A 13,202-nucleotide genomic window follows, 5' to 3' on the forward strand; every position below is an offset into this window, starting at 1 on the left:
TCGGCACTTATCGGCCCGCCCGGCCCCCGCCCTCCTCACCTGCCCAGCTCTCGGCCCGGGCTGAGGCTGTAGCCGTCCTGGAAGGGCTCGGTGCGCACGGCGGTGCGGATCTCCGTCAGCAGCCCGCGGGCCTGGGGTGGGGGCGGCGGCCGGCGCGGCGCGCCCAGACTCCGGCCCGCCCCTGAGGCGGCTGCCGAGGGGGAGCCGCGGCTGCCCGGCTTCTCCAAGGGGATCATGGTGCGCAGGCACGCTTCCTTTCCGGCCGCCCCGCTCGCTCTCAGGTGCCGGGCGGGTAACGGTCCCACCTGCAGCTCCCTCGCGCCGGCCCGAAAGACCTCCCGGAACCCGCTCTCCTCCTCTGCGCGCTTAAACTACTGCCGGCAGACTCCCGGGTGCCCCGCCCCATGTCCCGCCCCGCCCCCTGGCCCTACCCCTCTCCGTCCCCTCGTGGAGCTCGCCTGCCTTCTAGAGCGCCGGATACCTCACGCGCGCCCTCTGCAGCCGAGAAGGAGAAGGTGCAGCCTGGGGGCCGCCCTGGCCTCGGGGAGAAGAGAAACAGCACCACCCTTCTGCCTTGGCGGGGGAGTTGGGGGGGGGGGGTACCCACTGCCTCAGCCAGTTAACACACCTGTTGAGAACCCGAGTGTTCCAAAACCCGATCCCTCCTCAGTGAAAGGCATATGAGTTGCCAGCTGGAGCTTTACTTTGGGCGGGTGAGGAATGGTGATGAGACTCTGATCTCAGCTGCTGTACAGCACGTGGGAGTTGGCCAGGACACCTGGTTCCTTCATACCATTAGGAGGAAATCTGGAAGCAGGAGTTGGGATAAATATTATTAAGCCCTCACACTAGCCCTATGCAACAGACACTGAAACTGTCTGTAGTCTACTAGGTTTTTAACATGGTGTTCTCATCTGGTCTTTTAAAAAAATGTTAGGTCGGGTTTTTAAAAAATGTTTATTTTTGAGAGAGAGACACCAAGTGTGAGCAGGGGAGGGGCAGAGAAAGAGGGAGACACAGAATCTGAAGCAGGCTCCAGGCTCTGAGCTGTCAGTACAGAGCCCTACCTAGGGCTGGAACTCCGGAACCGTGAGATCATGACCTGAGCCTAAGTGAGATGTTTAACCCACTGAGCCACCCAGGTGCCCCTAAAAGGAATGCCTTAATAAGGTGTATCTCGGGGCGCCTGGGTGGCGCAGTCGGTTAAGCGTCCGACTTCAGCCAGGTCACGATCTCGCGGTCCGGGAGTTCGAGCCCCGCGTCGGGCTCTGGGCTGATGGCTCAGAGCCTGGAGCCTGTTTCCGATTCTGTGTCTCCCTCTCTCTCTGCCCCTCCCTCATTCATGCTCTGTCTCTCTCTGTCCCAAAAATAAATAAACGTTGAAAAAAAAATAAGGTGTATCTCTCAAAAACGTACAGAAGCATTGTTATTGAAGTCAGGGGCGTAACAATGATACTTGCCACTCCTATTCACTCCTAGTCACTCCTACTCAGCGTTGCAGTAGAGAAAGGAAGCAGTGCAGTAAGACTAAAATGGTGTTAATATTAGAAAAGAAGAGTTAAAAAGGTCAAGAAGGAAAAGACAAAGTCATTAAATATAGACAATTCAATTACACTTCTAAAATATCCAAAAGAATTGACTGAAAAATATTAAAATTAAAAAAATTAAGAAGGGTGATTAGATATAATAAAATAAAAATAAATCAACAGCTCTTTTACCTCAAAACAATATGAGGCATGCAGGATAGTGAGGATACTATCCCATTTGCAATAGAATAAAAAAAAAGCATGCAGAAACAACCCTAATAAAAATGCACAAAGCTTACATTTTATTTTATAATGATATAGAATATAATTATTCTAGAAGACATTAAAAAAGACAAATAGAGATACATAATCTATTCTTAAAGAGATTGGATCCTGTAATTTTTTTGTAAATCAATCAATACATTTAACAAAGTTTAATAACCCAACAAGATTTCTTTTGGAACTTGTTAAGGCTATCCAAAAGTTATTATAAAGTATGTTCAAATAAGAATAGCAAGGAAATTTTTAGAAAGTTTGTAAGAAGAGAATTATCCTAACAGATACTAAAATGTAGTATGAGATAAGACAGCTCAACATAATAGAGCACAGTATGCAGTTTTGAGATACTTTTTTAAAAAATTTTTAAGGTTTATTTATTATTGACAGACTGAGAGACTCAAGGTGTGAGTGGGGGAGGGGTGGGGGGAGGGGTGGAGAGAGGGAGGGAGACACAGAATCTGAAGCAGGCTCCAGGCTCTGAGCTGTCAGCACAGAGCCCAACATGGGGCTTGAATCCATGAACTGTGAGATCATGACCTGAGCTGAAGTTGGTTGCCCAACCAACTGAGCCACCCAGGCACCTCAGAGATGGAGACTCTTAACAGAAAACAAATGATGGTTACCAGAGGGGAGAAGGGTAGGGGGATGGGTGAAATAGGTGATAGGGATTAAGGAGGGCATTTGTGATGAGCACCAGGTGATGTATGGAAATGTTGACTCATATTGTAAACCTGAAACTAATATCATACTATATGTTAACTAACTGGAATTTAAATAAAACTTAATAAAACTTAACAAAAACTTAAATAAAACTTAAATAAAAACTTAAAAAGAAAGAAACTTAAATAGGCCCCAAATATTCTAGATTATTAAATGTAATAAAACAAGACTATAAAGTCTAGAAAGAGTATGTAACAATTAGCTGATTTCTAAAGGAGAAATAATTTATAAACAGTAAAGTAGTGGGGACAAAACTCACAGGAAAACATTTGGCTACCAAAAACTTAAAAATTCTTGCATATCAAAAAATGTTATATACAAAATTAAAGGCAGACCAACTATAGAAACATTTGTATCAAACATTATAGACAAAAATCATAGTAAATTTATAAAGAAAATATAAATCACTAAGAGGTATGCTAAATCTATATTAGAAGGAGGTCGAAAAAAAGACATTAAAATTTTTTTTTAAATGTTTGTTTATTTTTGAGAAAGAGAGAGAAAGAGAGACAGAGACAGAGCATGAGTGGGAGAAGGGCAGAAAGAGAGGGAGACAGAATCTGAAGCAGGATCCAGGCTCTGAGCTGTCAGCACGGAGCCAAATGTGGGGCTCAAACTCACAACCCGTGATATCATGACCTGAACTGAAGTCAGACACTGACTGAATGAGCCACCCAGGCATCCATTAAAAAAAAAAAGAAGAAGAAGAAGAAGATATTTTAAAAGGACAGATATAATAAATCCATATCAATGGTCAAATTTACCTGGAATCAAAGAAATATAAATTAGCCAGAGGTTCCATTTTTGCCAGTAAAATTAGCAAAGATTTTTAGTGCTTTTCAACTCCCATCATCAGTGGTAATGGAGGAAAAGACCAGAAGGATAAAAACACAGCTGCTTTTTATTTCCTTGTTTGAGTCTATGTGTATTTTACCGCACGTTTCCAACAACTCTGATTATTACTTTCTATAGGGCACCTTACCTGATTCTATCAGACTGAGATAGAATGTGGCCTGTCTGCTTTTATATCATCATGAGCTTATCTTTATCAAACTGCATTATAAATGAATAATTTTCTCTCTTCCTAGTTAGATAGGATGGAGACCATTTATTTCTGTACCCTCAGTGTATAACTGACACTCCATAAGTATCAATAAATAAATGTGGCTGAACTGAATACAAAACACTCAGTTATCTTTCAGTAAGGGAAAAATTAAATGAATTATGATGTATTTAACGGATAGGCTATTAGGCAACACTGTTCAAAGGGTTAATAATACTGAACTATACTTGCTTTGCAATTATAGCCATAAAAATGGTTCAATATTATTTCTATTATATTTTAAAAGTGCACTGAAGAGAGAAGACACAGAATTATCATTCTGTGATTGTCTTTGAGTGAGGGGACTATTGTTGAGTAATTTTCGTTTGTTTTGTACTTCCTAAATGTCTTTCAACTATTATGTTACTTTTTTTATTGAACTAAATTTAAAGCTTTGTTTTTAAAATAAATATTCCATAGTGCAGCCATCCAGGCACAGACAATGGTTATTTTAAACACCACTCACCTCTACTCAGGTGCTCCCTATCTCTCCATTTATTGATGGGGGCTTAAGTCACAGCCTCTTTCTCCCAGTTCAATTCAAATGGAAGCTTGCCATATGTGCAAACCTCTGTCATTTTTTAAATATCAGAGCACTGTTCTGGGAAATGATGTGCAAGTTACAGATCTAAGCTCTTTGAGGGTAAGTATGCCTGTGAGACCGGCAGTTCAACTGAAAAACATAATTTCCTTTGATATCTGCTGTCAAAGAAAAAAGATTGATTTGTACTTCTCATTTGGGTGCCAAAATTAGCATTTAGGTCAAATGTAAGACTGGGCTCTAATCTGTCAGTGACTATTTCTCAGAATTCTGTTTAGAAAGGAGTAGCTCATGATGGCCATCTCTTTTTTCATTTTCTTTGCCATTTAGCATTTCTAAGTCAGGATGACATTTGAAAGAATGACAATTGTTCTATCAGAGTTATATATGATAAATCCTGTGAGGAGATTTGTTGTGAAACTAAAGAAAAATTCACAAATATTGAGGATTCAGGCTTGATAGCACAGGAATGTGAGAGAACATAAATGAAGCCACTATACCATGTAATACAATAGCTGTTTGATGAATGTTGTGGAATCCAGTGAAATGATCAGCTAATACTCTTTAATATGTTGATAAATGTGCAACTCAATTCCTAGATTACAACTTTCTATATAACTTTGAAGTGTTTATTGGCTAAGAAAATTAAATATCTTTTTTTGATGTTTTTTTAAATTTTATTTTTAAGAGACAGAGAGAGGGAGAGAGAGAGAGAGAGCCAGAGAGAGAGAGAGAGAGAGAGAGAGGGAGAGAGAGAGAGCATGGATGGGGGAAGGGCAGAGGGAGAGGGAGACACCGAATCAGAAGCAGGCTCCAGGCTCCGAGCTGTCAGCACAGAACCCAATGGGGGGCTGGAACCCATGAACCATGAGATCATGACCTGAGCCGAAGTCGGCGCTCAACTGACTGAGCCACCCAGGTGCCCCAGAAAATTAAATATCTTAATTCATGTAGAAGAGATAATGAAAAGCATAAGAAATATTTTCATAAGTTGAATGAAATTCTTGCAGTTCAGTGTTTTACAATGTAAATATTAAAATGAGAGCATGTCAGCTTATGAGAGAAAATGTGGATCCACTTCAGAATGGTTGAGAACATAATATAACTGGTATTTTATTGGCTGTAATGTTTGGAGTTTTGGGGGTTATTATTACATAAAATACATAACAGATTTATGTAAATCTTTGAGCAAGAGGCAGAGGGCATCATCAAGACCGCCTAAAGAGCAGCAGCTTAGGTGCCTAGAATCCCTCTCCTAAATCCTATTTAAATACTCATGGAGAGATGGACGTTGAAAAGGGCACTTGTTGGGATGAGCACTGGGTGTTGTATGGAAATCAATTTGACAATAAATTATATTAAATAAATAAATACTCATGAAGAGGATGAGGAAGAAATACACTCATGAATTCTGAAAAATAAAAGAGAAATAAAATCAACCATAAAAATGACTCTACAAGAGAGACAAATCAAGAAACAGACTCTTATCTATAGAGAACAAATTGATGGTTACCAGAGGGGAGAGGGGCAGGGGTTGGGTTAAACAGATGATGAAGATTAAGGAGTGCGCGTGTCATGAGGAGTACTGGGTGTGGTATGGAAGTGTTGAATCACTATACTGTATTCCTGAAACTAATGTAACACTGTATGTTAATTACCTGGAATTAAAATAAACACTTAAAAAAAATACCCCCCCCCATGACTTAGTTTCTACTATTTACAGTTCGATATCTGAAGGCACAACATTAAGAAAGAAGATTAGTACATTTACTTACAAAATCCTTTCTGATGATATCTCCCAGGAAATGAAAGGAGAGTAAAGGTCAGCCTTCTTATGTTCTATGAAGACTGCAGACACAGACGTAATTGTTTTGTACTGGACTTTACTGACCTGATGCAGGAATGTTTAGGAATGTTTTAATTCCTAAATTCTGTCTCCTATGCAAGATAAGGTGGTTGGGGGGCACCTGGGTGACTCAGTCAGCTAAGGGTCCGACTTTGGCTCAGGTCATGATCTCGCAGTTCGTGAGTTTGAGCCTCATGTTGGGCTCTGCGCTGACCACTCAGAGCCTGGAGCCTGCTTCAGATTCTGCGTCTCCCTCTCTCTCTGCCCCTTCCCCACACATGCTGTCTTTTTCTCTCAACAATAAATAAACATTAAAAGAATTTTTAAAAAGATAAGACTGTTCAGAAATGAAATTTATTAAATCCCTTGACTAAATGTATTCTAGGCACTGTTTTTTTAAGACTTTGCTTCAGGTACTTTCTTGAGGCCTCAAAATAACAGCATCTTGGTCTGTAGATTAAACATAATCTCAGTAAAAATCCCACTGGATTATTTTGTAGATATTGATTCTAAAATTCATATGGAGAGGGAAAAGACCTGGAATATCCAACACAATGTTGAAGGGAAAGAACAAAGCCAGAGGACTGACATAACCCAAATTCAAGACTTATCACAAAGCTACAGTAATCAAGACAATTGGTATTCAAGTAATCAAGACATCAGCAAGATGGTAGAATTACAGGTTCCCAAATCACATCTCCCACAGAAGCAAATATTTGATAGCTACCCTCAGACAAAAGTGACTGTGAGAATTTTGGGATCTGGGAAGGAGGTTGTAACACTTCAGTGGAACCCAAGACTGAGGACAGCCACTTTGAGAAAGCAGGCTCATGCACCATTGGCAGGCCTGTTGACTATCATCTCAGCTGTGGAACAGAAGCAGCCCTGTCCTGGGTGGCTCAGTTCGTGAGCATATGACTCTTGACTTGGGCTCAGGTCATGATCTCATGGTTCAGGAGACTGAGTCCCTCATCAAGCTCTGCACTGACAGTGCAGAACCTGCTTGGGATTCTCTCTCTTTCTGCCCCTGCCCTGCTTTCTCTCACTCTCTCAGTCAAAATAAATAAATGAACTAAAGAAGAAGAAGAAGAAGAAGAAGAAGAAGAAGAAGAAGCAGCAGCCAGGAGAAGAAGAAGAAGAAGAAGAAGAAGAAGCCACCTTGTCCCTCTGTGGACTTGGCTCAGTCTCTGCTTGTTCTTGGTTCTGCTACCAGCCCCTCCTGCCAGGGGGTGCAGGAGCCATGCCTGTCCATGCCCCTAGTAATAGGGCATGTTGACCTCAGACCCAACCATAGTCCCTGAAGTAGTCATGTGACCAAACTCTAGCTCCACTCCAGAGGATCTTGAGGCAGTTATACCTGCCCAGGAACCTGCTCAGGGACCCAGCAGTAGACAAGCCCTTGGGCATCTCTGCTAAACAGGTCCATCAGCTTCAGATCCGTCTGTGCTCCTTGAAGCAGTCCTATGACCTTACTCCAGACGTGCTCTGTTGCAGTCCAGAGACAGTCCTGCATATGCAGGCACCAGCCCAGGAATCCAAAATGAGAATGCTTTAGGGACCTGGCAGAAGTTACACTTGTTTCGTGCTCCTGGTAACATTCCTGCCAACCACAGACCTGACCGTGGACCCACACCTTTTGTAATTGTCCCACAATGCTTTCATAGTCTGGTCTACTGTTTTTTTTTCCCAGTCTTTGTTTTCTTTGCTTTTCAGTCTTGAGGTTACAATTGAGATATCCTCAATTCTAGAGGTTATTTCCCCATCTGTGTCCAGTCTACTAATAAGCCCATAAAAGGCATTCTTCATCTCTGTTGCACTGTGTTTGATCTCTAGCATTTCTTTTTGGCTCTGCCTTAGTATTTCCATCTCTCTGCTTACATTTCCCATCTGTTTTTTGCATGTTGTCTATCCGTTAGACCCGTAGCATATTGGTCGTGGTTGCTTCCCAGTCTAGTAATTCCAGCATCCCTGGCATTTCTGGTTCTGATGTTTGCTTGCTCTTTCCCTTCAAATTGTGTCTTCCATTTTGGTCTTTTGATAGGCATAATTTTTCTTGATAGTCAAACATGAGGTATTGCATTAAAGGAATTGCTGTACATAGGCCTTTAGTAATGTGGTGGTGTGATGTTGGGGAGGGAAGTGTTCTATAATCCATGATTAGGGCTCAGTCTTTCAGTGAGCCTGTGCCTCTGGACTGTGAGTTTCACAAATGTTTCTAAGTCAGTTCTCTTCTCTTTCCTTAGCTGGCAGAGTATGGAGTTGGGTATTTTCTCTTCTCCCAAGTGGAATTCTAGACTGGCCTGGAGTCTGTGGTATTTCCTTTCCCTGAAGTCAATTACACTCTAATAACACCCCAGCAGGTTAAGATCTGATTAACTAGTTTCCTATGAGGACAGGCCTTGACAAGAACAAAGTGCTCTAGGGACACCTGGGTGGCTCAGTTAAGTGTCCAACTCTTGATCTTGGCTCAGGTCGATGAGCTCATGATTTGTGAGATTGAGCCCTGCATCAAGCTCTGCACTGACAGTGTGGAGCCTGCTTGGGATTCTCTCCTTCTCTCTTACACGTGTGTGTGTGTGTGTGTGTGTGTGTGTGCGCACGTGCATGCTCACGCATGCACACGTCCTTGCTCTCTCTCAAAATAAATAAACTAAAAACAAACAAACAAACCAAAGCACCCAAAGTGCTCTGGGATGTTTCATAATGGTTCCATTTGCCCTCTCCCCACCAGAAGCTTGATGAGATTATTCTCTGATATCTACTGTGGGGACCTGTTAAATATCTGAAAGTAGCTCTCATAATATTGTGGAGGCTTCCCTGTGACTGGAGTTTTTGACTCTCAGATTTGTCCACATTAAACTTCCAGCAATTTGTCAATTACAGTTCAGGGTTTCCTACTTTGGCAAAAGTTCCTGCAGCAATTTCTGCTCAAGAATCTTTGCTTAGCTTTCTCTGTGTCTTTCCCTCTGTTATGGATCCAGGGAGAGTTGATTTTTGAGTCTGTTCAGGTTTTTATGTGTTGCTAGGACAGAGTGGCAGTTTATAAGCACCTTACATGCAGAACTGGAAACTGGAAGCCTCATTAGTTTTTGATACTCTGTAGAAAATTAATTCATTAATTTATTTAAGAAATATCCAGTGAATATTTACTCATCCAGGAACTGCTCTTGGTACTGTAAGGGTAAAGCAAAAAAATATCCCTGCTTTCCTGGAGTTTACATTATTATGGAGGTGATACAATAAAAAAAAAACTGATATACAGGTGACCCTTGAACAACATGGGTTTGAACTGTGTGGGTCCACTTATATGCGACTTTTTTTCAATAAATGCAGTATGGTGCTATACTTGTATTTTATGATTTTCTGAAAAACATTTTCTTTTCTCTAGATTGCTTTATTGTAAGAGTACACATAACATACAAAATATGTGTCAATAGACTGTTTATATAATTGGTAAGGCTTTTGGTCTATAGTAGGCTATTAGTAGTTAAGTTTTAGGGGGTCAAAAGTTGGATTTTCAACTGCATGGGGAGTCAGCATCTTAAGCTCAGTGTGGTTCAAGGGCCAACTGTATAACACAGTGTCAGGTACAAATAAGTAAGCAGGAATAGGGAAAAATATGAAGCAAGAATAGGACATAGGGAGGGACTGGAGGCAGTACTTCAGATACACTGGCCAGGAAACATCTCTGTGAGAAGTTGACAAATAGGGAGAGACCCAAATAAAGACAGGAAGAGAATCTTGCAGACATGCAGAAAAGCATCTCAGGCAGAGCAAATCATGACTGCAAATGCTTTCAGGTGAAAAACGTGTTTGGGGGGTGTGGCTAGGAGAGTGAGGTAAGAGATAAGAGAGGTAGCAGCAGATCGTGTAGGGATTTATAAACTGATGGAAAATCATTGGAGGGCTTAAAGTGAAGAATGACATGATTTAACACATGTTTTATAATGATTATTTGGCTACGGTGTGGAGGATAGGCTGTAGCATTGTGAACTGGATGTGGGAAGGCTGGCTAGGAGGCTATGACAATCATACAGATGAGAAATTACTATGGCTCAGACCAGGGATGTGGCAGTGGGATTGATGAAAAGCAGTGGAATTCTGTCAAGCTAGGCTCAACAGGAATTGTTGGTGGATTCAATGAAGGGTTTCTCCGAGTTTCTCTGCAGTTTCTCTGAGTCTTGAGTGAGGAATATGTGCAGCTCCATGATGAAAAGAACCATCACTTTTGGCAGGTCACCAACCTGAAGAGGCTTCTAGTTTGTTCTCATGGGTTTCAGTTTATCTTAGTTCTTTGTTCTAGTTCACCCCTGCTTTATGTCTGACTTTTCTTCCTGATTCAGGCCAACCAGCAGCTGCAAAGCTTCCACAGATTTATTCACCAGCTCCCACAACTATGTAAGGTCTATTTTTATAATAAATTCCTTATTCTGAATCATTCGGAGTAACTATACTTTCCTGATCAAAACCCTGACTAATCAAATATGATATGTTTATTAGCCCACTGAATAGAGATGTTCATTGACCAGTTGAACATGTAAGTGTAAGAGATATTTTAGCTGTTTCCACGAGTTAGGGATGCTTCATGCTTTGTTACTATCCTGTGGTAAACATTTTTTTTTTTTAAGTTTGGTTTTAATTATGTTGTATTGTGGTCAGAGAATGTGGGACTACTTTTTTTTTTAATATTTCTTGTGCTTGGGAAGAATGCATATTCTCCGTTTGTTGAATCTTATGGGTATTTACACAATAAATGAACATAGATATCCATAGAACCCTTAATAACTCTTAATAAGCAAGATAATACAATTTTAGGTGAATATTGATGGGGAATAAGAAGGTCATTACATATTTGTAAAATAAACAAGACATAACAATCATTAACTTATATACATGTAATACATAGTCTCAAAATATATGAATCTTAGTGAACTACAAATTCAAGGAATTTTGATTTATAAATTACACAAATTAAACAAATTAATAACAAAAATTAACAAATCAAGTCATATTTATGTATATGTGTGTTGCTATGCCAATGAAGCAAATTGTATTTCCTGTAACAAAATGAAATTTAAATAACATTTATTAAGCTACACATCTACTTTTTGGAAGTTGAAGGTCAGCACTCTAAGGGTAGAAGTTCAGCATTTGTATGTTCTTATCTCAACCTGATAGTTGAATTTATAAAATAAAAACCAACTGAGGAATATTTGTTTTTACCATGCAATTCTGATAAAATTACATTTTATAAACACATCCATATGAAAAATACAGATTCACTTATTTTAGAAGCTACATCTTCCAAGTGTTGTGAGCTGTTATATACATTTTCATACAAGTTAAATACTTAAAGAATTCAAGTGGCTTGTTCCAGACCAAAAAAAGAAAAAAGAAAAAAAATAAATAAAAAGGAAAGAAGCACACTGTTGTCCTTGTCAAGCCTGCCTTTCTAGGTTTATAATCTTCTGTTTCTGATTTATGTATTTTATTACTTCCTTGTCCATTTGAACATTTCAAAGTACTTATTTTATGCCTCTTTTAGATTGCAATATATTTCAAATTCCTCCTGTTCCTTCTATCTGTGGATTCTCTTTCTGGGCAGTAGAGTTCCTAGAAAATATTATTTTCTAATATTTTTGTTGATGAGCTCATATAAAGATGTCAATTGTCTTCTCTCTTCAGTATCATTATTAATTTAAATTAAATAGTGGCTACCGTGCCTAGTGTGGATGCATTTATAACATTAAACTCAACTTCCAGTGCTGGGTTTCAAAAGTTACCCCGGAGAGGAAAAGATGCCTCCTGGTCTTTGAATCCATTATCTACTTCCACAAAAATGATGTGTAACAATCACAAAATACCACTGACATACAACCATAAACTTTCATTTCATGTTTCTGGGGTCAGCTGCAATTTGGCTTAGGTGGCTTTCATAATCTTGGCTGCATTTATTCAAATACCTGGGGGTCAACTGGCTGTTGATTGATTTAGCCTGGTCTCAGCAGTGTTCCCCATGTGTTTATCCTCCTCTTATACCACACATGTACTCCCCATGACAGTAGAGCATCAGGAGAGAGGTCAAGCTCAATTGCGCAAGTAATTTACATGACTCTGTACTTGACTCCCAGTAGGAGGTGACTGCACAGTTACAGGTAAAGGGTATGGTTATAGAGAGGGATGAAGAATTGAGGCCATTTTATGCGATCTATCACAATCTTAGAAAAGAGACATTCTCTATTGTCATTTATTTTTTCCTGCTAAAATAATAAGCTTAAAAGAAGAGTAGCTCTTTTTATGAAGGACAAATATAAAAGTCTGGATGTGATAAAAGTCATGACCCAATCTTTATTACATTTAAAAAAGTCATGAGGATTACGTAATTATAGAGGAAAAAGAAAACAATGTGACGTACTTTTTGAAATAAAATGGAAAGAAATACAAATTCTTGGGCACACATAAGATGATTAATCTCAACAAGTTTTGACACTAACTCACTCAGAGGTTCCAGGCATTAAAATAAATCTCTTTGTAGCTGTAATCCCCCAGCTGTTTAAGACATGAAGGTGCTTAGGCTGATTCAGTCACTTCTAATCCTTTCTCTGTTTACTATTTCATTCCTGTCTGCCTTTCCTCTCCGGTGGAGCCAATGGCTCCTGTTTTCTTTTCCCCATAGCATTTTGCTTATTTATTATTAGTTTTTTAATGACATCATATCTTACTCGGGAGTTGGGCTAGGGTTGGGTGCGAGGGACTATTCATATCAAAAACAAGGGCCAAATCTCACATGAAGCAGAAGAATGCACTGCATATTGCTAGACCAGAACTCACTGAGGGCAAAGACTGCTATTTCCCCCCCGTACCTAGCACAGGACACAGCGTGTAATAAGTACTCAAGGAAGGTGGTGTGGGGTGGTGCTTGAGTGTTTGGGCTCTGGAGCCTGGCTTTCTAGTTCAATCTTGCCTATACCATTTATTGTGGACAAATGAATTAACTTCTCTATGTTTCAGGGTTTTTTTTTTCAGCTTAAGATAGGGTTGTAAGTTATTTCATAGGGTGATACATGAAAAGCACAAATTAGGTTTTTCTTAAGTAGTGAAAAAATTTATTGTGATCACAGTCATCTTCATTAATCCAGTGATTAAACTGACACCACAATATTAATTATTGATTTACTATATTAAACT

At 40.0% G+C, this 13,202-nt stretch overlaps 1 protein-coding gene across 4 annotated transcripts in view; it reads right to left on the reverse strand.

Moving 5' to 3' along the window:
- Nucleotides 1–419, reverse strand: part of STK17A (serine/threonine kinase 17a) — a 39,436-nt gene extending 39,017 nt beyond the window's left edge. For 3 of the 4 annotated variants that reach the window (XM_043588500.1, XM_043588499.1, XM_043588497.1), the window contains exon 1: nt 40–390. In XM_043588500.1, coding sequence (XP_043444435.1) covers nt 40–236 — 197 coding nt within the window. In that variant the 5' untranslated portion in view covers nt 237–390. Of the gene's footprint in view, nt 1–39 lie in introns of all 4 variants that reach the window. The other variant, XM_043588498.1, reaches the window with a different exon arrangement.
- Nucleotides 420–13,202: the final 12,783 nt, after the last annotated feature.

Source organism: Prionailurus bengalensis, chromosome A2, assembly GCF_016509475.1.
Source record: "Prionailurus bengalensis isolate Pbe53 chromosome A2, Fcat_Pben_1.1_paternal_pri, whole genome shotgun sequence".
NCBI classification, from domain to species: domain Eukaryota; kingdom Metazoa; phylum Chordata; class Mammalia; order Carnivora; family Felidae; genus Prionailurus; species Prionailurus bengalensis.